The 24,629-nt window shown below is 38.9% G+C and overlaps 4 protein-coding genes across 5 annotated transcripts; all 4 read right to left on the bottom strand.

Annotated features, from left to right (window-relative positions):
• Positions 1 to 110: 110 nt before the first annotated feature.
• LOC145450999 (ATP-binding cassette sub-family C member 10-like) lies at positions 111 to 12,787 on the bottom strand. The gene is made up of 22 exons (XM_080329489.1): positions 11,606 to 12,787; positions 11,045 to 11,266; positions 10,654 to 10,779; positions 10,512 to 10,591; positions 9,791 to 9,938; positions 9,560 to 9,734; positions 9,288 to 9,400; positions 8,832 to 8,998; positions 8,590 to 8,773; positions 7,347 to 7,477; positions 7,143 to 7,279; positions 5,947 to 6,120; positions 5,687 to 5,875; positions 5,455 to 5,627; positions 5,031 to 5,246; positions 4,835 to 4,968; positions 4,176 to 4,339; positions 3,839 to 4,105; positions 3,634 to 3,781; positions 2,354 to 2,609; positions 933 to 1,045; positions 111 to 379 (listed from the first exon to the last, which is right to left on the bottom strand). The coding sequence occupies exons 1-22, from the start codon at positions 12,785 to 12,787 to the stop codon at positions 238 to 240; spliced, it is 4,641 nt and encodes a 1,546-aa protein (XP_080185615.1). The 3' UTR covers positions 111 to 237.
• Positions 12,788 to 13,426: 639 nt separating this feature from the next.
• Positions 13,427 to 16,419, bottom strand: LOC145451001 (quinone oxidoreductase PIG3-like). 2 transcript variants are annotated; one of them, XM_080329491.1, is made up of 8 exons: positions 16,291 to 16,391; positions 16,125 to 16,214; positions 15,864 to 16,040; positions 15,672 to 15,787; positions 15,451 to 15,605; positions 14,875 to 15,087; positions 14,653 to 14,763; positions 13,427 to 14,435 (listed from the first exon to the last, which is right to left on the bottom strand). In XM_080329491.1, the coding sequence occupies exons 1-8, from the start codon at positions 16,366 to 16,368 to the stop codon at positions 14,146 to 14,148; spliced, it is 1,230 nt and encodes a 409-aa protein (XP_080185617.1). In that variant the 5' UTR covers positions 16,369 to 16,391; the 3' UTR covers positions 13,427 to 14,145. The 2 variants fall into 2 exon arrangements, with proteins under 2 accessions (XP_080185617.1, XP_080185618.1); XM_080329492.1 differs by lacking the exon at positions 16,125 to 16,214 and having other exon boundaries at positions 16,291 to 16,419.
• Positions 16,396 to 18,820, bottom strand: LOC145451007 (lipid droplet-associated hydrolase-like). Its single transcript, XM_080329496.1, has one exon. The coding sequence runs from the start codon at positions 17,654 to 17,656 to the stop codon at positions 16,760 to 16,762; it is 897 nt and encodes a 298-aa protein (XP_080185622.1). The 5' UTR covers positions 17,657 to 18,820; the 3' UTR covers positions 16,396 to 16,759.
• On the bottom strand, positions 18,157 to 24,460 carry LOC145451000 (golgin subfamily A member 1-like). The gene has a single exon (XM_080329490.1). The coding sequence runs from the start codon at positions 22,060 to 22,062 to the stop codon at positions 19,522 to 19,524; it is 2,541 nt and encodes an 846-aa protein (XP_080185616.1). The 5' UTR covers positions 22,063 to 24,460; the 3' UTR covers positions 18,157 to 19,521.
• Positions 24,461 to 24,629: the final 169 nt, after the last annotated feature.

Genomic DNA, 24,629 nt, shown 5'->3' with positions numbered 1-24,629 from the left:
TGTCAGCCAAATATATTCGCGTTTATTTCAATATCAATATACTATTACATTGCATATTGAATTTCCGTAACTCCAAGAGTCTCACGAAGCAAGAAATATGACACATACGCTACATCAATCCAATATTTAATGACATATTTCTAAAATGTAGCAATACAGAATACACCATAGGCATCAATAAAATAAGAAATTTTATACCATTGCATAAGGCAAAGCACTAAACCTGCAGCTGCAAACTCAATTTACCAGACCAGTCGCATTAAAAAGCTTGTAAAAGTCGGATTCGGGGTCGCTCATCAACACATCTGGACGGTCGCATTCAGCAACACGGCCATCGCGCATCACCAGAACTCGGTCACAATCCAACACTGTTTCAATTCTGTAACAAAGGGACAGATATGGTTTTCAACATTTCCTTTAAAGACAAAATCCTTTAGACATAAAAGGAAGTTTGTTCTTCCAGAATTGACACTGGGCAAATACATGAGTGCCCGCCAGATCGAGCAAGAGAATGGAACAGGTGGACGTATGTCCAAATAGTTTATGTATCTCTGGCTGATCACGTATATTGGAATCTTGATACCACTGGTTATAATATTTGCTGCATAACAAATTTGGCTTAATTTCAACCAGTAAAAGTAGCCTAAAATCTTGACCGTTTCTGGAAGTAGTGACAGAATACAAAAGCAACAACGCACATGCTGAGTACAAGTAGAAGTAATGATTTTCAGGTAAGTAAAAAGTAAGTAGGCCTATTCAAGGCCTAGTTTTGCCTAAAAAACTGTAAACTCAGTCAAGTAGAAGCTATCTACAATCATAACCCGACGAAGTTGTGAAAGCAGACAGAATGAACATGGTAAACTACAAGCAAGAGTAGCGCAACACATTCCAAAGCCCCTTCAAGTGTAGGTTGAATAAGAAAAGTATGCGACCTGTGCGCTATTGTGATGACCGTGCGGCTTTTAAATTCTTCCCGTATCGTTTTTTGCATCAGCGAGTCAGAATGCGCGTCCACGCTTGCAGTTGCTTCGTCGAGACATATAATCTGAAGCACAGGGGGGTCAAAGCAGTCAGATTTGCTGTTATTGGTCTTAGCTGAATTCACAAGCTTCAGGCAGAAACTTCAATAGAACCACGTACCGATATTTAATATCAAGAAGGCAGCTTAAATGAAATTTCCAATATGACATTTGGCCTGCATACATTCGTCGCCATTACATTTAGGGTAAAATTTTATTTTTGAAGGTTCACCGATCCGCAACATTTGTTTTCAAGTTTTACCGGTCTGCGAGTTGATAAAGGTTGAAAACTACTGGTATTGAGCAGTGGTTCTCTAACTGGGGGGCGTGAAAGCACCTGAAGGGGGGCGCGAAGCTGCGGTCAACTGACAATTTTTCTTGCGCTCCGTGCGATTTACCTCCAATACATAGGTATTGCTCTGTGTATGGTCCGAATTTCATACTTGAGAATTCTCTCGTCAACAGTCATAAAGTGCATTGCCATCGAACTATATGTTGGGATTGCTAGCATTCCGGTTGCATGTTGTAATATGACGATAAGGGGAGTACGACATTTTTCACTATCATAAAGGGGGAGTGTCTAAAAAAGTTTGAGAACACTTGGTATAGACCCGGGGTGTCAAACTTACGTAGCGTCGCGGGCCGGATTCAAGGCTTCAAATCACTCACGGGCCAGACCAGTCAACTGACTCCAAAATGTTACCTCGTGCCCTTGCTTTTCACTTCAATACTTTATTATCAAGCATGTATAGATAATACACGGCTGATAGTGGTTTGGTTCTACCAAGTCGCAACACCTTTATTCGCAAAGAATGGAATTGTTAAAAATATGATGACTGTCCGGTTGAATACAGTTATAAACCGATAAAACACTGGCGCTAACAACGATATAAGTTGGCATATTTTTATGCTCCCTTTGCTGCAGTCATAATCTGGCGTTAGCACAGCGTATGCATTGTGAAGAATACAAAATATTCAACTGTAAATGCAGACGTCGGAAATTGGGTTATTATTATTAAATCGCAAATCAGGTTTCTCTTAAGTCCGGAGACCTATAATGTGGTAATAATGTGGCCTACGAACATGCTCGACATTTGCTGTATTGATGTATGTATTCAGTGAAAGTATTTCCTGCAAAAAATCTCAACATTTACTACAGATGTGCTGGATAATACAGTAATCTCGTGGGCCGGATGAAATCGTCTGGCGGGCCGTACGTATGACACCCATGGTATAGAGTAATTCAAAAATGTTGAAATCCTTTTCTGCAAAATACCTATGTCGAAACATTCGCCAGTTTAGTAAGGTTACGAACGACCTAACACGTCACGCACCTTACTGTCACTAAGCAACGCTCTAGCCAAACACAGCAACTGCCTTTGACCGACGGAAAGTCTCTTTCCGCGCTCTCCGACATGCGACTCTAACCCGCCCATTTCGAGCACTTTATCTTTCAGATTGCACCTCTCCAGAACTGTCATCAGTTCGCTGACGTCACGCGTGTGGCTGTCAAGAGCGCCCGGCAGTAGATTTTCTTTTAACGAGCCGCTAAACAGAAACGGGTCTTGCGGTACGATAGCTAGCTTGGACCTGCAAGAGATAAGCCACGGTCATGAAAGGTCAGAAACAGGGTTGTAATGATTCGACCCATGACTCGACCAGGTCATATGATTTGACATATTCTATATTGCGTATTCAATTATCGCATATCAGGATAGATAATTGAAAAATAGCCCCAGTCTTTTTTCTGTTTGAATAAACATCTTCTGAGTGAGAAACATGAGTATATTATGCATTGTGACATTCGATATCACGAAAAAGCTTAAAAAAACAAGTTGAAACTGACTTGAACTGGATAATGAACAGTTAACACTATGACTCGGACTCGACCCATCGCTCCCCGACTTGGACTTGACTTGATGGTGAATTCAAAATGACTCGAATCAAACTGCCAAAGTCAAATTGACTTGTGACTCAGAACCTTATGAAATCAGTCCTTATTGATATTCAATGAGAAGTAAAAGTATCGTCGCAAATCTTTACTCAAGTACAACTATAGCAATTTCCGAGTTACGAAAAGGTAACTATTCTTGGCTTAGTTTCTCCAGAAAAAAGAAAACGGAAAAGTGTGAAGTACAAGTAGATGTAACTTCGTGAATTTCTGCTCAAGAAAAACCAGAAGTAGTTATTTTCAGCTGTGAAAAATGTAACTATTCTACGCCTAGTTGTTCGAAAAACAAAACTGTGATTGATGCTGTGCCCCGCGGTGTGATATTATTTGAGATTGAGAGCGCTGGTTTTGATGAATGTGTTTTGTGTTAGGGAGGATGATTTTGTTATCATAACTCATTTGTATAAGTGCATCTGGAATCAGTTTTGCAGATAGAGTTTATGGATATAGTTGTCATGTCATTGGGAACTGCATATGAAGGACATAACCTCTCAAACTACTTATCAAAGCTATATTATTTATACATATTACAAACATGTCATCTTCAGCTGCCAATCCAGTTAGATTTCATATATCTTGGAAACCAGCACACATCTATAGATACTCGAGTGACATTGGTGATTCCACACGCCTCTACAGACACCTACACATTGTTCAACATACCTTAGCAAGCTCAACGGAACGTCCTTTATGTTGGCTCCGTCAATCGTAATGGCGCCACTGCAAGGATCCACAATACCGAAAAGTAGGGAAAGTAGACTTGACTTCCCGCTGCCAGTTCTACCGACGACACCAATTTTTTCACCGCTCTCTAAACATATCACGATTCACCAACAGGAATTTTGAACAGTAATATCAATCCACTTACGGATTTTCAGTGAAACATTGTGCAACGCCAATGGCAAATCATCACGGTATCTTAGCGAGACATTGGTAAACTCGATATGTCCGGCAGAAGGCCAATTTTCGTTGATTGAGAAATTAGCGTCGTTGCGTTCTCGAGGTATGCGGTTGATGTAAAATGATTCTCTCTCTACCGCCACCATTTGCTTTTCAGTCTCTGTAAACGCGGTGATAACGCCAGACAGACGGCTTGTCACAGACAAGGCGTACGACAACGCCAGACCGGCTAAACCTGTAAAAACATGTTTAATACAGATGATGTTATCGACTGTTGAATCGGAATCACGGAACCCAAAACGTACCTGGTGAGACAAATTCTTTCTCGTGTAGAACAACAGCGATGAAAGCCACTGTTGTCACCATAATCACGCCGATTAACTGCAGTCTAATGGAAAACCATTCTTGCGCGGCGAGTGCGGAAAAGTTACAGCGTTGATTGGAATTGACCAGCTCCAAATTTTTCTCCCTTTGCAAAAAAAATCTCGATTTACATATCGGTGAAATTATTCAAGTGCAACTACGAGATTTCAAAATCACACAAAAAATGCACCCAAAATGCATGATGGGTATGATGGGCTGGGAAAAATCGAGTCCTAGAGTCATTCGATTTCACGTTGAGTATTAAGCAGTCATAATAGTAAAGATCAAATATCTATCTTTTTTGTAACTGCAAGAAATAATCCCAGTTACACGTCATCCAAAACAATTTTGTATTTCCGAGCGCACTGTGACCATAGCGAGGATTCATCATTACTTGACAAAAATGTCGTACCATCGATATCTGTAGCCTTGTGTAACATTTTACGATGCTGAGTTAGGGCCAACCGACATAGAAATGATATTTTTCGCTCATAAATTATTACTCCTTTCGTAACTAGAGAAAATCGACTCTCACTATCCACGACTTGAATTTGAGTACTTAAATTATTGTACTAAGTCATAATAATGGGTAACTTCTCACCTGAACGTTCCATACTTTCGGAATGACCTGATGGTAGTTAAACCCGATACACTTTCAGTAAAATGCGCGTAAATCGGAGACAGGCTGACACTGCTCAATCGTTTCAATTCACGCGACGTCTGTCTGTAGTAATGCTGAACATAAAGTAAAAATCACGAAAATATCCTGCTTCTACCAATGCCAGCGACAAGCGTACCTGAATATAGAAGTAAAATATTCCTAATGGTAGCAGCGATACGGTAAACCAAGGTAGTCCATAGCAAGTAATGATGATCGTGCCAAGGACACCAACGAATTGTGCAAGAAATATGTTGAGGATGAACGGAAGAGAGTCGTCTATGCTGTATGTGTCGCTGGAGAACCTATTTAGTATCCTGCCGACGGGAGTCACGTCGAAAAATGCGATAGGTGCCTGAGAATGGAAATAACATGTGTGCTGAAAATTGTGCCACTATACAATTCACGTATCATTACAATTACGGTATCTGTTACTTTATATCTTTTAATGAGAGCCTGAACAATAGCAAGACCAGGTTGGTTAACCAGGTTGGGTTAGGTGAAGCTGTGCTACCACTATCATTACAAGGGCTGTGTGTCAATTCACAAGTTACAATGCTTACCCGAAGAATTCCGTTCAGAAGTGCAGAATGAAGATCTTTGGCCGCTTCGATACCTCCGTATGCGAACAAAAACGACCTCAGCAAGGTAAAAACACTATTCGAAGCAGCTATACAGCCGTAAATCATCAAGTACCAATTAACATCATGGGCATCAGTCGTGAAAAGTTGACCATCTGCGAAGCATTGACCAGTAATCACAAAAGAACAATTTCAATCGCAAAAAGAAGCGTACCGATCAAAAATTCTGTATATGTAACGGAAGACAACATCAATGGTGGTAATGACTGTATGTTCCAAGAATTATTTCCCGTTGTAGCACCCCGAAACGTGTCTGATTGTGAGTTCAGGTTCAATCCGCTAACATTTTTCTTAATTTCCGTTACCCAATGCGACAGCCACCAGTCTGATGCAACCTTTGATCCTATGCCGATCAATTAACGAAACATTTTGCCACACTTGAAATAAATATGCACTTATAGTACATTGTATTACCTTGCATTAGAAAGAGGAATAACAAAATGTTGAAGGCGAGAAAGCTGCCAACAGCGATCCAATATGATTTGTAAACTTTGAAAGCCACCGTTCCGACCATTTTCTCCTCTTCCGTCATTAGCTTTGAGGTGGGGTCATCGGGATCGGTTGACTCGGTATTTTTGCAGCCTACAGCTAAAGGTAGAATGTACTCATTTGAAATGCCATTGGAAGTGCAATAGTTGTGTTTCAATCGAGTAGGCTACCCGTCAGAGAAATGGTCAAAGTAATCAACTTTTCTATTACTTTTCTATAATAGGAGTACTCAATGTACTTTCGCCCTGCTGCAGAAGACAGTGAAAAGTGTGTATTCATATTGAAATAAACCCAAATATTTTCGGCTGACACTCGTCAGGGGTAATTGTCAGCAACTAGTAGAGAAATGAGCCAGAAGACAGTGATTTTATTGATTAATGAGTATAATTTCATTTCTTCAATTTCATTCTCGCCAATTTATGGAAGTTGACAGCAAAAGACTAATGAAGGCTACATCATTTTAAGTATATGCGCTGAAATTTCGGGCGGTAACTGCTCGCAGGTCATCAAATTCAAACCTTTTTTAATGACAATGCAAGAAAATGCATCGGTAGGATGACTGTTTCTGGTCACATTACAACATCACATCTTGCAGATATCATTTTCATCATAGCTCTATATTTTCCATCTCCGATTCACTTCATTTTTCTACCGTATCAATCTTCCATCATCATTTTTTCAATTGCAATTAATCTCAAGGAATTAAAGAGGCACTGCATTCTAAAAATGATGTGGTCTCAAAGTGAAGGGAAAAACGAAAAAAATATTTTGGCCGCAGCCGTTTTCTTCAGAACGCCACCGTAATGAAGCTGCAATTTATTGAAATTTCCACAAAGACTTCACGCTCCAGCAGTCACACAGAGATCGAATTTTATATAGTTGTCAGCCGAAGTTATGCAGGAAATATGTCGTACACGACAGAAATAGAATACACTAGGCCCGATTTTGACGTAAATCTTCAGACTGAACATCTTATGTTAAACGCGGCATCTAAACCACCTTGGCGTGTATGACATATTTCCTTCATAACATCGGCTCTCAGATTGGATTTACTCATGACCGGTTTTTATGAGTTTTCAAGCTTAGGCTGAACTTTTTAGCAATCTTGTTTCGCCACATACCTTCGGTGGCATTAGCTTTGCCAATGACTTTCTTTTCAGAAACATCTGATCCAAGTTGAAGTATCTCCGAAGGTGTCCCTACTTCCTTTATACACCCGCCCTCCATCACGACAATGACATCAGCGTGTTTCAAATGTCTAATAAACAAAAATGTATAACACTGAGTAACACAATTGGAAACGTCCGACCGAAACTGCATTGTACTTGACATGATGCGTGGTGACGATTCTAGTTGTCTTTGCCAATTCTCCCATAATGCATCTGTCGTGAATATGTTTCGCAACATGTTGATCGACCGCAGCAAAGGGATCATCCAGCAAATAAATGCTCTTGTCCTTAAAAGAATGTAACACCGTGTAAACGCAATTAATGACATTGATACTGGGCAATGTTGGAATATTTGCGTAGATTTATAGGAACTCTGCGTTTACTTACTAAGACAGTAGCTTCGTGACTGTCCAATGTCCAGGTTCAAGTATGTACGATATCATATTTATATCTATGTATCAGGGTTGTGATGACTTGAGTCGCGCTTTTTGGTGACTCGACTTGACTTGTGTCATTTTCAAAAGTATGGAAAATGACTCGACCCGGCTTGAGGCTATTTGTGCATTGACTCGACTAAGTCATGTGACTCGAAACTCTGACGGCTAACACAAACATTTCATTGCAACTCGAAAGAATAGTAAGCTACCAAATTATTGGTATTTCGTGTAACAGTACCTGGTGTTTGCAAATAAGGGTCAGAAACTGTGTAAAGTGAAAAAATTAGTAGGTTATATTCACTCAAGCAGAGTAGCAAGAAAGTGAGTTGGAAAGGATTAAACTCGAAATGAAAGATGAACACAATCAATTGGACTCGGACTCGAGCCTTTGAACCCTGACTTGGATTCGGACTTGACTCGAGTCAAAACTATAAAAGTAGAATTGACTTGTGACTCGGGACATTGTGAGTTGGTTACAACCCTGCTATGTGCACAATATAGTGTGTAGAAGGGTTGTTTAGAATTATCCGACTTTCAAATAGTCATGGTTTTCAGGTCGTTTGCCATGCCTTACACCTCAAAAACATATTCTAGCTAGACACTTTTTTTGTAAGACATATGTGCATTTTGAGCTGGAAAGAAATTTGAGTCCCGCGATTTTACCTAGCCTAGTACATGTAATAAATACCGGGTTCCATGTAACTGTTATAATTTGGGGTACTGCACAGTGCACAACCTCACTATAGATATCATATTGAGTTCAAGACACCATTTTCATATTGCGCACTGTTTTAGAAATGAAGCTGTGCAGGAATTCCAGTATCTCGTAGCAAAGTTTGATGTCAATCTTTTGAATCAACCGACACATTGTCGAAATGTTCTGCCAATGAATTACCGACAATTTCTACAGATATTCAGAAAAGCAGGCAGACATCCATGCTTACAAACTGCAAACAACTCACCTGATATAAAGCCCTCGCTAGTGCAACTCTAGCCTTCTGCCCTCCGCTCAGAGTAACTCCATTTTCCCCGACCTCTGTCATGTCACCATCCGGAAACATATTTAAATCTTCTCGTAACGCACACGAGTCGATTACACTATTGTATCTTCCAGCGTCATAATGCATGTTCCAAATTACGTTCTCCCTGTATCATCGACGTTTTCTTATCACAAAAAAGGATTGTAATTCTCCGATAAAACTACCTTATCGTGGCATGCTGTATCCACGGCTCTTGCGTTACTAGACCAACACCGTTGTGCACACAATCGAGGTAAATCTTTCCGGAAGACTTCTGCATTTCTGCCAATACTGCAGATAACAAAGAACTTTTCCCAGATCCAACAGTTCCAATGACTCCTACAAATTGGCCCTGAAATATCACCACAATGTAAATTATTGAACAATAACTATTGCATCTAAAAAAGAAACTTGTGCAAAAGTGTAGAACATGGATTGGATTTGTCAAAGTAAAGTTTTGTGGACATAAATAACGATCATATTACCAATTGTAATGCCGCATTATATTACCATAGGTTCACAAATTCTAGAATGGAGAATGGATTTACACATATAAAGATTGCTATTTTGCTACAAGTATTCATAAGGCAAAAGTAAGATACTTATCATAAGGAAAAAACACTAGAATCAGTTATAGATACCTCCGTCACTCGTAGGTTAACATTGCTAACACCTTGATCAACACCGTCGTCGTTGGATTGTTTTTTCCACGAGAAATCAGCATTTTCTATATCCAGTACCAAGTCCAAGTCATCTGCATGTGACAAGACTTATCTTCACTACTCTTAAATTGTCATATGATGGTAGGCAATAGCACAAACTGCATAACAATGTATTGTCAGTGCTTAAGCTGAATATACTTATCACATCACAAGTGACACCATATTGTTAAAATATAATTCATGTCACATACCTGCTCCCATTGAACTGGGAAAGTCATAGTAATCGTCAAATTTCATATCCTTCAACTTTATAAACTCATTCACTCTTGTCACCGATATCCAAGCCTCCATCAGACCATTAACAACCCAAGGAAAAGCATTCAGCGGCGCTATGAGCATGTTGATAAGGGCAATTACAGTAAAAACCTAGAAAAGCAGATATTCATGATACATATCAGAAACATTGTACCACAAGGTATTACATTAGCAGCTGTTAGTTCATTTCCAAGTGACGAGTAGATTGAGAACGTGAGAAGAGATATTAAGACAGGTGTAGTTGCCCATAGGTAAACGCAGCCTGCATCGAAGTATTTGATTCCTTTCAAGTTTTTCAACTCGCCGTCTCTTATTCTGGCAAAAAATTCAGGATTGATAAGAGGAAGCATTTCAGATTCAACCAGTTATGATTCACAGATTATTCATTATTCCATATACGACAATACACTGGGTACCAACTGCTCTGCGACAGAATAAGACGAATGAATTAGTCAAAATACGTAAGAGTGTTGGTAATACGTCATAATGCACGTACTGCTATCACTAGCCTACAAAGTATACTGCAGCTTGTGGAATTGAGTTAACTCTAGTTGTCTAATTAAAGTGAAATGCCAATAATCTAATTTTTGAAGTTTCTTTGCACTAATTTTAAACTAATTTGTGGTTTTCCTGAAAATGCTACAGGAGAACTGTATGATGCGAAAAGAGCCAAGCTTGGTGTGCAGCCATTTGCCATTGTCATGCTTATGGGGATGAGCTCTGATTTGATATGAACTGAAGCTAATTCAATTTTCAAGTTATTTGTTCAACTTTACTCTAATTTGGCGAATAACTTTGTGCTTATAATTGTAATTTGGAAAAGCTGAAAATTTTCTAGTCATCCAGCTCTGTTTGAGATTGCTAGTGTGCACATATGTCATGAATTACCTGTTCAACTTCTCAGCCATGAATTCCTCCCACGCGTTGAATTTGATTACTCTTATCCCAAGCAAAACTTCAGTCATCAACTGAATAAGAAAAATCAGTTCCGCACTATCCATCTACCATGCAGTAAGCTTGAAAATGTAACCTTGACTCTGCTATCTTTTTTCTCCATCATCGCTTCGTTATACTGTCCGATTTTTTTCGCGAGATATCGATTGAATATTATCATGACAATAGCAAGTGCCAACCCCGCAAGGAACACTATTCCAACCTGAATTGAGAATGATCTAGTAATACCGACACTTTATAGCATCAAAATCCTATTACTACATAATCCTGAGGCATTTAACCTATCCTTACAAGTGCATGCATACCCATGGTTTAGCCATAGAATCACATTTTTTAAGTGACAGACAACTATATGTAGGCTCAGAACATTTTCTAGTGACTTTCAAATGTGTGGCAGGGTGAACACCAACAAGATTTTCCCATTGTGAATAAGTCTTCTCAACTGATTAATCAGAATGCTATATTACCTGCCGATACAGCAGATATAGTGTCACTGCCACTTGAAAAGGCAGACTCCAAAACTCATGAAAACTCGCAAAAAAGTTGACCACCCTGTCCACATCTGTGCTCATGAAGTTTGTGATTTCGCCGCTGGTGTATGTTGATAGATTTGGGGGACAGGCGTGGAGGGTCTTGCGATATACGTTGGTAATCAGCGCCGACCTCACTCTCAACTTCACCTTATTCACCTAACCCAACGACAAAACATTCAGTGAAAAAATGCACAACACAAGTATACATATATATATGAGTGTACATTGAAGCAGTACAGAGAAACAAGTATGTTGTCAAACGATAGTAAGCACTTCCAAAACACAGAATAAGCTATTTCAAATCATTCACGGGTACAGGTAAATGCGACTTACTGGAGAATTATTTCCAGGTAATGAAGTATTTTGTTACAAACCCCTTAGGGTGCACGGAAGCATAATACTATATCAAACTGAATTAAAAATAGCAATAAACCACAAAATATTGCAACACTAGTTAATACCGCAATGAGTATGCATAGTATGCATAGAACTTACCTGGTAATCGAAATGCGTTGACAATAATGAACCCAGGAGGGTAGACAGAAACAGCCCGGCTGCGTAATAATACCCATGTCGTATCGGTTCGTTTGTGTTTTCAATAAAATTAACGAGTCGATTGAGTAAAAGCGGGCCAGCGAACGCGAGACAATCAGATAGTAGCTTCAAAATTCCGGAACAATAGTATATGAAACCGAAGCTTTTGTGCATAGTCCATAAAAGCAAGTTCTTATCATGCGCAAGGTCTCCGTCTTGCAAACGATGTAAAGAAGCGAGAAATTTTTCATCCAATTCTTCAGTCGTGATGTCCTTAGGTAGCTTATACACAGCGTCTACACCGGTTAAGGCACTGTCAGCTCCTCTACGCATCAAAGGTTGCACCCATCCGAAGAACAACTTGGAAAATACGTTGGCGTGATCAGCCGGAGATCCCGATTGATCTTGATTGATCTCGTGCGTGATATCTAAATGACTGCTGCTCGTGGACGCAGCTTGATCTTGAGAAGGGTGCGCGATATTCAAATAACTGCTGCCGTCGCTGTCCACTAAAACCTCCCCGTCTCCTGAACTATCGCCAGGAGTGTCGATGGAGATCGTACGAAAACGCGAATTCGAAACAAACAAACACAATAGGTAAAGAATTTGCGAAACGCATGATACAACAGCAAAAGCTGATTCAATGATGAAGTACTTGTCTGATGACATCACGGCTTTGCTTATCAAAAATTCAGCGTTAGCAAAGAAATGAGGCAAAGTAACCAGCCATGACACAATAACTGGCCAAGGACCGTGTCCACGCAAAAAATGCACTTTTAATAACCGATGTAAATATATAGCGTGGACTAAAAGAGCAATCATAACAAGGGCCGCAGATACGGTAAGATATCCGTTCCCTCTACCTTGAGGAAACACCACAATAAAAACATTGACCGTAGTGAAAATTAAAGTAACAACGGTGCATATAAGACGTATTGAATAGGCGACAGGCGTTTTCAAGTTGATGTCCGGTACTCGTAGACGGCCGACGTAAAACGCGCTTGTAGCGGCCAGCAAGGCGAATGGTCCCAACACAAAGACTAGCGATTCGAAACAATCGGATAACGCCGACACTTGACTGTCCAAGATTGAGAATTCTTCTCCGCAATATAGAGCCATCGTATCACTGACATTTCGAGTCATCTAAATATAAATATTTATAAATAAAAGCTATGAAAACTACTCAAGCTAGTAATCTCAAAAGACCAGAGGCGGTCGAAGTAGTCAGAATTGCTACTCAATAACAAGTAGAAAGGTCTCAAAATAACTCAAGTAAGTAGTAGATTTTGCACTTTTAGTCGTCAATCGGGGGTATTGAGTACCATCACGAATAACGTAACACAAAATGACTAATGATAATGAGATTAGGTACACTTTTCAAAAAAATATTCAGTTCCCATGATACAGGAGATATTTCTTTCGGTTGCTATGACAAAATCACTCGTAATAGCGATGCCAACCTATCCAAGAACTATTTTCTACTTTACAAAATCTAAAGTGTACAAAAGTAAGCAGATTTGCTTTATAAAACGTTTATTAGAAGTGCCAAGTAGGCAAACCAATCTTGAGTACTCCAAAAAAGTAACATACTTATTTACAGACCGCCTCTGTATCGAATTCCATATACCAGCAACAAGTAAGAACCATGAAAAATTTTGTCTTACATTTTTTGTCTGATATCAAAACGCTTCGTCGAATCTTCGCAAGACAGATTCCCTTGTTCGCTCATATCAGGATACAGTGTAGAATTTCTATGTTGCACATATATAAATATATAATCTGCTGAAAATTATTCATTATTAGACTAGGTTCAATACCATAACAAGACCGTTCACAGTTGAAATTATTTGGCGAAAAGCATCCATTGCAATAGAATTTAGCAAAAATTTGAGAGACAATTTCTCAAAGCATGATTTCACAAATAAGGAACGGATCAGTAAAGTTGAATTAATGAAGGCATAATATAATGTCGATACAAAGCGATATTCCCATGGTACAGTGGTAAAAAAGCATCAAAGTCGACAATATTTAAGTCTAACGCAGCGAAATAGTTATTACTATGACATGGAAGAGAGAGAATTGTGTAGTGATATCATTTTATGCACCACATACCATAAGCAGGCCTGCATAATTGGCTATTTCGAGATCAAGACCAACTCGCGTGCCAAATTCAAGCACCATGTAATTTTTGGTGACATAAAATTACATACAGGTCAAACTATTTTGAATCTTGAAATTTGGACTCTCACGTCGTAAATAAGTGAAATACATTGCAAGTCTTGAAGCAACAATAGTTCTATATTCCAATTACCGCTGCTCTGTCCAACTTTGATTTCTAACATACTTCGAAGTTTGACCAATATCTTGATCACCAGTCCATATTTTGAAACGGTAAACTGAAATCTCACATTAAGGCTTCAGTCTGCTGCATATAATTAAGAACCATATTGAATAGGTTACTGATATTGTGTATCTCTGTACTTTGAAAGGTGACACAAAAATCATGATTCTTGTGCAATTTTTAACACTACTTTGCCGATGTTTTTGTTCTCCAACACATATTTGTGCGCGTCTACGACTTGCTCCAACGGAAACTGCTTATCGATGACTGCTTTCAGGGTGACTTTTTCTCCCCCGACCGTAGCGGGCTGGGTGAAGTAGGGCAAAGCGTTTTTTGAAAATTCAGATATCAGATGCGCTTTGTAGCTGTCGCTTCTGGCTTTCAACGTGGACGTCAGCAATCTTCCGCGCTTTGCTAGCAACCCGCCGAGAAGGTTCCCATCGATATTACCTGTATAGATGCAAGGCACATCATTACGCGATTGACAGAGGAATCAAGGTTTCAGCGGTACTTTCAATTTTCGCTAGGAATTGAATAATGCTTCATGATTTTTCAAAACAATATTGGTGATGGGATATGCATAATATTTTTAATTCTATAAGAACGATTCAACAGAACGAAAACAGTCATTTATGCTTTGTAATATTCTGTAAATCGCCACACTTACCCCCTCCCAATAGGCCGTAATTGATCCATGTACCTTCCACGGCTAAAACCTTCACGTTCTGTTTCCAAAATGACCCACCGACACAATCCAAAATTAGATCCACACCTTTACCTGTAAATAGCGTATGACGATGGAATTGCAATAGCATACCAACTACAATCGTGAATCATCAAATTCAGTTTATTGCCTAAAAAATTCCTCGATCGAATTAGCTAATCTTACCTTCCGCGGCAGCCATCACTCCTTCGGCAAATTCTCCTTCTTTATAATTAAATCCCGCTTTTGCCCCCAATTGTAAACACGTATCGATTTTGGCCTTGCTTCCGGCTGTCACCAAAGGAATTCCGCCAGCCAATTTCACCAGCTGCGTGGCTGCGGTACCGACACCACTTCCTCCGCCATGTATCAACACACGATCACCGGCTTTCACGTTACCTTGCAATATTAATCAAAATTTACCAGGGATATCTGGACGGATAATTTGAATGAAGCCCTCGTTACGTAACAAGCTAAAGAAGAGTTATCAATTCCTAGTCCCTGAAATACGGACACAAATATCTCAAAATATATATAAATCGAGTTATATTGATGACAAAATTATAAGCCCAAGAGCGACGTCAGAGTTCAGATATGATATCGTAATACTTAATTCTACTTTCAACAGTTTTTCATACCGGCTAATCTACTTATTTATGTACAACTTGAATTTTGAAAAGTATACAACAGTTTCGGGCTAAGTTTGGATCGCTATCACAAGAGAAATTGTCAAAAGACAAAATATTATGAAGCATTTCATACCTACTAGGTGCAAAAGCTGATATGCCGTCAGCCATACTTCAGGTATACCGCTAGCTTGAGATAACTCCATGCTATCTGCAACACGCATCGCATGGTCCTCGTTTACAGACACGTACTCAGCATAGCCTCCGTTCGGTAGCAAAGCCATGACACGTCTAAGATAGTTTATTTATGTCAAGACACTGTTTCTGTTGCAGTGGGCTAGTTATAAAAATACACACTCTCCGATTTTCCATTTGGATGCGTTTGAACCTAGTGATTGAACTTGGCCGGCCATTTCCAATCCTAAAGTTTCGGGGACAGAATCTTTTTTCTGGCCAGGATAAAATCCTTTACACTGAAAAAAAGCACGCAATTTTCTTAAATTTATCAACTCCAGACGACAATCCAATCGCAGACGACAATCATCATACCAGCAATGTGTCTGCTCTATTGACGGCAGATCCATGAACTTTTACGAGGATTTGGTTTGCGGACACTTTTGGAACCTCTTGTTCTCCGACATACAATGCGTCAGGACCACCAAATTTATCTTGTTTCACAGCGCGCATAGTGGTTAAGGTTTTAGACGATTCTCCAGTGCAGCGACTCTGAGCAAAATAAAAGAACCTCGATGAGTTCGTTACAGGCACGCGTCAAATTGTGAGGAAATTTTGTCAATTAGGAAAACTCACATTACTTTCGCAGGTCAAGCGATCAATTTCCTCGGCTAACACTACCAGACCAATGCACAAAATTATTGTTGAAAACTTCAACATTCTGCTCTAAATTTTAGAACGAGTTACAAATTACTATCAGAAAAAGCCAGAACATGTTGTGAACATGCTTTGAGGTACTTACCAGATGGAATAATATGCTTTTAGAAGTTAATATATTGGCGCTTGTAGTATTGACTCTTCCTAACTGCGATAACAGCATATCAAGCGCATAAATTAATTGTACAGGCTGGCAAAATATCACAGAGTAAAACTAGCATGGTCGCAAAAATCGTTGCACATAAAATTACACTGCTATAGATAAAAATTTTGTAACTCAAAACATCAAATTCATGTTCTAAGAATGCACATGCACACACATAACAGTAAGATTTGCATAAGCAGTTTGTGTAAAAACAATAATACAATAGGCGTTGACGCAAAAATAGGCATCAATTTGACACTGCAACTGAACATCAAATAAATTAAGCCTAAAATGCTGGCTAATCTTGATTTTGTAATAATACTAACTTGTATAAATTTCCCAATTCATATTGGAGTAGGATCATTCAATGACTATTGCATTCCATTCAACTCAATGTCAATAATTGGCATTAAAAGGACTTGGCCATGTCAGCAACAATGGTTGCCATTGGTTCTGCCTCTCTTAATACGAACGCATGCTTGAACTTATTTTTACACAAACGAATATCAATATTACTAAAGTCATTCATCATATCCTCATAATACGAAACCGGGCACCAATGGTCAACAGTGCCGTAATAGAAGTGTAATTTACTGGAATGCTCCTTTATCAAATCATCATCTCTTTTATCAACCAGCATCATTTCCTCCAACCCCATGTAACTTGAACAATCAGCCACTTGTGGTGTTATTATATCACAGAGTAGAGTGTTCTTCGATGGTTCATTGCAAGCTAGGAATAGGCAATCAACTACAGCTTTTCTGACGAAATAGGGTAAAAAACTCAGGCCCAACGCAAAATAATAAAATGCGCTGCGGAAATTCTTCAAGAGAGGGGTCATACGCGCCCCTTTCGGTGATGCAGCCATTCTTTCGATAGTGGGAAAAAGCATGATACCACGCTCTAGTTTCTTGTCGTTTATGCCATCGAGAATATGAAGGATGATGTAACAACCAATGGAATGTCCAATAAGGTAGACTTTATCAACGTTCGGTAAAACTTGTGTCTTCAAAAAGGCAATTTTGTGTCTAATCTGATCAGCCAACCCACATTTTTCCGCAGTTGGTGGATTAAACCCACGAGGAGCAACCATATGACCCGTATGGGCCATGCCCCATACTGGAATTCCACTTTCTTCAAACAGCGATTCGGCAAATGTCTCGTAAAAACCCATACTGCCAGGGTTTCCAGGGACGATGAAGAACAATGATTTCTCCTTTTGAGAACTCGTCCAGTCGCCACACTTCATGACATTGACGGGTAATCCTTCTACATTGACCCATTCGTAAAATGTTGAAACTTCCATGATAATATGGAGTAAATCAGGCTACTATACTCAATAATGATACATTGATCTCTAAGCTGCATAAAAACCACAAGACTATTCAAGCTAATAGAACAGTATAAACTATTTTTTAATACTATAATATCGCAAGGTCAGACATTAGCCACCCTACTACTTTTAATATGACACAGCAAAGGTAACAAGCATACATCTATTGTGTTTACATTGTTCTCTCACAAACAAAGTAGGCCTCACAGAGCTCACCTTTAGTCTGAAAGCGCTGCACAATCCCATGCAACCTATCACTCATCATATGCGTTCTTGGCAAACATTAAACATTAGTTTGATACATAACTGACAGCTTCATGTAAGCCTAATATAAATGGATAGGGTTTACAACCCGATTTCATTCCAAGTCCGTCTTTGCCGCTGCATGCGAATTGATCCAGGCTTAGCGCAAAATCACATGACCACACGAATGCAAGTTAAGATTAAGTCATTTATTTCCGACTGGTAATCTACTGAGAGAAGAAAAAAGCATTTAAATTCTCTATAACATTCTCATATTGCACCGTAAGTACTTTTATATGGATATCTTTAAATAAACACGTATCAAAGTAATGGATGGTTCTATGCATTGACTATTTCTGAAACTACGCAACAGCGAATGACACTCACTCTACAACTCAAAATGATAATCAAATATTTTACATGAATCGAGTATCATGCAATATTTTTGACAAGGTGGCCGTACCCTTCACACTAGAAAGAAAACATACGCAAAGTGTATGGTATATCCAGTATCTAATCAGTTTTCATCAAACAATTCCTTGCCAACAAAATATTTCAAATATCTTCAAGTGCAAGTTGATGCAAAATGATCTCATTCTTGACATCAGTTATTAAAATCGATGAAGACAATCCAAATAACAAAGTAAAAGTCATAGTCCAACAAAATTGAGTAGAAATTCTCTATTAACCACTTCAGACACAACCAATAACAAACTCATAGAGGACAGAGTCTGACACATGCCAGACTAAAACAAATTATGCACCGATTCAAATCAAATTGCAGGTGATAACAAGAGAACAATTGTTGTAACATACCGTAACGATAACAAGACACAGATTAGCAAATAAAAACAAAGGCAGCATTACAAATACAAAACCCTTGTGTTTCTAACATAGAAGTGTTTGTGAATGGAGGAGAGCCCGTATTATGATATCAAAACCTTCCAACACTAAAATAGGAAACTTCACATACATTTTCTAATGTGATGAACCCAAGTATACAGTACTTGAAATACATTGCACAATGCAATGTATAGCACCAAACCGTATTATATGAAGTCTAACCCTAGCACAGCAAAGCAGCAGAATTAACTTTTTTCTGTGTAAGCCGTTACTGGTACTGTAATTACTTGCATATATGACACATTGCTTCTATATCTATCTCAGTTTATTTTGGAACACAAGTGAATTATATATTGAAAGTCAATGAAAGAGCATCCTTTTTCCCAATATACCTGAAGTATCAGGATAGATTCTTGGAGGTACAGAACTTCAATATACAATTGAATAGTATATTCATATTGAAATGAACCCGAATATTATTGGCTGACACTCGTCAGGTGTAATCGTTGACAACTAGTAGAGGATTGAAAAGAACGTTGTATATCAACAATTGCATCACCAAATATATTGTCACCGGATTGAAATTTCAAATAATCAAGGTGAAGAGATCGCTTAAGGTCAATGTAATATTTTTAGATGGTACACAAACTCCTTCAGAATGTTACCTTGTTCGAGTTGAATTCAGAGTAAAAATCCGCCAGCTTGCAGATTCTTACATGCAAGTAACTACAGTATAGAAACAATAGTCACTGTCACCTCCTACTTGTACGGGGAGCCACTTTTTTCGTAGACGGCTTCGATCCAAACCAAGAACCGCGATACTCCAGAGTTTCTTTAACGTACATCTCCTCTTCCCGGTTAAAACTCAAAAGGGTACCAAGAGCTTTCACCAATTGCTGAGCTTCCGATCTGTTACCGCCGAGAAAAGTTAACACCACGTGCTTCAAATATTTGATGTTGATTTCTCGTTTTTCGCCGTTCGGCGTGTCATCGATGGCCGAAATTGAGATTACAGCTGCATCATCGTCACCGTTGCTTGTATGGTTTGTACCGAAAGAGTTTAAGTCAGCATCTGGTCTCGGAGAAGCGGTGCGTTGATTATCAGCCCGTCCTAACGCAGATTTCTTGTTCAATTCCTTATTCAAAGCCTTCTTCAAGTCGCTAAGCCTTTGCTGTTGGACTTTGATCAGCCTTTCGCGTTCCGCGAGCAGCTCGTCTGCTTTGTTTCTCTCTGCTTTTAAAGTCGCAACCTCATCACTCTCAGCAGCTTGTGTATTTCTCAAAGTAGCAATTTCCGTTTTGCACGCGATCAGCTCTTCCTCTCGTGACGTCACAGTGGACTCGAGGGCCGATAATTTCGATTCAAACTCCTCGGTTATGGCAGCGTTACTGGCCTGAACACTTTCGCAACGTTTTAATTCAATTTCTTTTTCCTCCAAAATGTTTGCGATATTTCGCAACTCTGAAGATTTTTCTTGAACAATTGTTTGCAAAGATGCCACTTTTTTACTGAAATCTATAATTTCAGAGCGTGAAGAGGTCAATTCTTCCTCTAAAATTTTCAACTTAGAATCACGCTCCAGACAAATTTCATCTAAACTGTCTCTTTCCTGAATGAGAGATTCATTCGTAGATTCCAGCTCTTTTAAGTGATTCTCTGCTTTTTTAAATTCTTGTTTGCAACCCGCAAGTTCAGATTCTAATCTTTCAATCGTCGCACACAATTCTTTCTTCTCGTCAATGACATTCTGCATTGATTCCGCGTTGGCATCGAATTTTGCCTTCAATTCACCGTACATTTTACGGGACTCTTTGATTTCATTTTGATGTTTCGCGAGCAGTTTATCTTTTTCCAAGTCTGACATAGTCGACCGTTCGATCAATTGTGCTTCCAACTGCGCGATCTGCTCCACATAACCTTCGTTCGAGGTGAGGTATTTCTCAATTTCACTCTCCAGCTCTCCGATCTTCCCGTTTAAGGCGTCTATTTCTCTAGACTTTGATAATTCCAATTCAGAAACGGCAGTGTCGCGAGCATTCAACTCGCCTTGATCTTCGATAATTTTCTTACTCAAATGCGACACCTGTTCTTCTAACTGGTTGATTTTCACAGACCACGTCGATTTAATATTGTTAAGTTGCAAGTAAGATTCCTCCAGTTTATTTTCCAAGGACGCTCTTTCTTGAATTAACGCTTGAACTTGTTCGGACTCGGGTAATTTATCGGTGGTCACCCTATTCTCTAACAGTGATATTTTCTGTTGTAAATGATCGATCGTAGCCTGTTTTTCGTCAAGCTCAACGTTACTTTTACTCAGCACGGTCGCGCTACTGTGTTTTAGGCTGTCGTATTTCTCCAAGACTTTCGCGTTTTCACTTTCAAGAGAACTTACTTGAGCTTCGTTCCTTTTTAAGTCCGCCCGGACCGCAGATAAGCCGGCGTTCAATTCCGATATCTCCACATTAAGCCGTGATATTGTCTCTCTACATTCAGTGAGGTTGTTCGTCTTTTCTTCATTCAAAAGAATTTGATTTTCAAGTTCTTTCACATTGTCATTCAACGATTCTGTCGTTTTACGAAGGGATGCCTCCATCTGCTCGTTGGCGTCTTGAGACTGTAGAAGCTCAGCCACTTTCTGGTCGAAATCGAGACGATTCTTTTCGCATTCTCTCTCGCGCATCATCAACATATGCTTTACTTTGGCAAGCTCTTGCAGCTGTAAATCGTTGAGTTCCTCAGAATCGTCGCGCTTTTCAAAAAATTGGTCACGCTTTTTCTCGAAATCTTGCTTTTCTTTCACAAATTTTTCTACCGACGTTCTCAGAGTTTTGTTTTCGGAGCGTAACATTTCGATGGTTTCCAGAAAACCTTTTTCTTTTTTCTCTAGTTTGGCTATTGTTTTCTCCATGCTAGACTTTCCTTCCGAATACGTCTCTTCCAATTCGGACATGCGTTTCATAGCGGTGTCTTGCTGCTTTTCGAGAACGTTAGTTAATTTGTCTTTTTCCTTATTAGATTCTTTCAAAGCTTGACTATAATCCGACAGTTTGATTTCAAGTTTTTTCAACTGGTTAGTCCTCTGCATGAATGCAGACAGCAAGTCATCTTGCGACACCTTTCCGGATAGTACATCCGCTTCTGATATTGACGCTAATGATGAGGAGCTGTCAGATTTTTGTAATCCAGAGCCGCGGTTTGGCCGATTTCTGGGCAAGCTAGAACGTCTTCTGGAAGAATCATCTTTCTTTGGAGACTCACCGCCTTCCACTTGTTCCCTTAATTTCTTGAACATGACCCTTCTCCGACGATAAATCCAAATCCTTTATCTTGCAGGTTCTTTCATATGAGAATGAGAATGCTAGCGATCGCCAGTATGCAATCAAATTATATCTTACATATGATACACCTGTGACACTAGAGCATAATCTATAATAATTAAGACGTTTCAATAGAATGAAAATTCCCGTAATTTTAATCAATTACACCTGGAATAGTTGGTTTGTGAGCATTCAATACTTCTGGAATGATATGGCACGCTTATACAATGTATCAAGCATGAGACACTAAAATTCAAAAGTCCACCATCTCACTATCTAAATGCACAGTATTGTGACATTGCAATGGCAGACCCGTAATTGCCCTAACTTCGCCACAGTAATGAAGGCACCTATATATTTTAAATATCCGCAACTGCAGAGGAGTAAAATCACGAATGACAAACAGTTGTGAACTGAATTACCAGCTAGTCTGCTACCCAGGGGTTGTGATGACTAGAGTTATGACGCCACTCAAGATTTTTTGATGACTCGACTTGACTCGAGTCGTTTTCTTAATAATGAAAAATGACTCTACTCGAGTCAATTTGTGCATTGACTCGACTTGTACTCGAGTTATTGCGCATGACTCTGACAAAGTCATATGATTCAAGACTGGGTCTACCAAAACAGGCATTTCAATATAATTTCGAAGTACCGTATAGTAAACTTATCACACTATTATATTTCGTCTATCAGTAGTGATACTTGAAAATGCTACCAGAAACTGTTAAAAGTGAGGAAAATTAATATATTATGAATGTGAATCTGAGTTGTAAAAAGTGGGTTTCACATGACATTAACTAGGAACTGAACATTCAACACAATGACTTGGACTCGGACTCAAGTCAAAACACTATGACTTGGACTCAGTGGTTAATTGAAAATGACTCTACTTGACTTGAGTCAAAACTATAAAAGTGAGATTGACTTTTGACTCAGAACCTTGCGACTTGGTTACAACCATGCTGCTACCTATTCAATCAACAAATTAATCACAATCATGTACAAAGTACAAAGGTGCTTTGGCTTATGACATTTTATATCAACATAATGACTTTGGAATGTTTTCGTTGAATAATCGTGATACGGCTTTAAAAGAAATTGCATTGAAATTGATTTGAGGCGAGCTCGCGAACATGTTGCAGCAGTACTGATAAAATATATATATAATACAGCCGTAAGAAGACAAACACAATCAGCAAAGAAATAGATAACAAAACCACATCCACATCTGATCACTATAACTAAGTAGGATACTTGTACTTTTTGGAGTACCTATACTTAAGTAGAAATTATTTTCTTCTTCTACATAAGGTTTGCAGGTTTTTGGGGTTTTACAGTTGCCCTTACTCAAATAGTTTGCAGGATATTTCTACTTTCACTTCAACAATTATGGAAGTACTACTTATAGGTTCTCACTCTTAAAATTTTGGAAAGAAGCATGGAATTTTCCAATGCGCTAACAAGACTTTAATAGTAGTAAGTGAGACTGTCACAGTAACCAAGCAATATAATATAGCCTCTACGGTGTCACTGCGACACTTACCCCAAGCCGCCCAAGGGAGCTAGCAATAGATATATTAAAGCACACCCCCTCTCCTATCAATGGTAATTCACGATGCCTACTCAAGTATTTCTCATACCTTTCATTTCCATTTCAATTTCTAGTTGAAGTCGCTTTGCCTTTGCCTAATCTGGTAGATATATATTCCTTCTTCTACTTGTAGAATCTGCAATTAAACTATATGATTTTCGTTGACCTTGGATTATTATTCTTACTAGTATCTCATACAAAGAAATGTAAAACATTCTGGTACAAAACAAATGAGCAAATAACGATTTTCAATGGCTGAATCCTTGTGACGATATTATAATAATTAACAAGATAATTTTGATTTTCAGATTTTTCACCTTGCATATATCTATCGCTCATATTAATCCTACATATTTATATTCAGATGGATTTTATAACTTCTTCTGGGTATTCACTATTCAGGTATAGATCACCTGCACTTGCATTACTCACATCATAGTATAGTTTTGGAATTACTTTCAAATTAATTACCTTCTATAATTCAAATACTCATTTATTCGCATTTAATCAAGTATAGAATGTAGTTAGTATTCTCATGGACAGATTGGCCTCATTGTCGTGACTGAAAGTATCACAAATTATAGCTGCAATACAGCTCTGTTTCCTGTTTGATGGATTCGAAACACGTCTAACTCCATAAGGCTACTCGATAAGAAATTTCTCTTCCGCTTTGCTGTACAATAAGATATCCCCCTGCCGATAGTATAGTCACACCAGGTTGGATTCGTAAATCTACATCTGGAGTCACATATCTAACCGTTCTGTTCATAACGTAAGTGATTTATACTGTTCAGTGTTGACGTTTGCCAAAGTTGATATTCCGGACTACTATACACACCACAGCATGTCTCGAATGTATCACCACCCTGTATTGCAAACTCTACCACTGAGCTATATAAACTCTATAACATGCAATGCAGATGAGGCCCCAGGTATCATGAAAGGATA

This window comes from Botryllus schlosseri, chromosome 11 (assembly GCF_051294905.1).
Source record: "Botryllus schlosseri isolate E-star chromosome 11, Bs_hap1, whole genome shotgun sequence".
Lineage (NCBI taxonomy): Eukaryota > Metazoa > Chordata > Ascidiacea > Stolidobranchia > Styelidae > Botryllus > Botryllus schlosseri.
This window is presented reverse-complemented; position numbering and strand designations above follow the sequence as displayed.

Coding starts and splice junctions, on each gene's coding strand:
- LOC145451001 (XM_080329491.1), bottom strand. CDS start 16,368: ATGCTGTTATCGCAGTTAGGAAGAGTCAATACTACAAGCGCCAATATA. Junction 15,788..15,863: donor ATAGAGCAGACACATTGCTG/GTATGATGATTG, acceptor GCTTTTTTTCAG/TGTAAAGGATTTTATCCTGG. Junction 14,764..14,874: donor AGTGATGGCTGCCGCGGAAG/GTAAGATTAGCT, acceptor CGCTATTTACAG/GTAAAGGTGTGGATCTAATT.
- LOC145451007 (XM_080329496.1), bottom strand. CDS start 17,656: ATGGAAGTTTCAACATTTTACGAATGGGTCAATGTAGAAGGATTACCC.
- LOC145450999 (XM_080329489.1), bottom strand. CDS start 12,787: ATGACTCGAAATGTCAGTGATACGATGGCTCTATATTGCGGAGAAGAA. Junction 9,401..9,559: donor TCCCAGTTCAATGGGAGCAG/GTATGTGACATG, acceptor TGTCACATGCAG/ATGACTTGGACTTGGTACTG. Junction 5,628..5,686: donor ATATACAGAATTTTTGATCG/GTACGCTTCTTT, acceptor AATGCTTCGCAG/ATGGTCAACTTTTCACGACT.
- LOC145451000 (XM_080329490.1), bottom strand. CDS start 22,062: ATGTTCAAGAAATTAAGGGAACAAGTGGAAGGCGGTGAGTCTCCAAAG.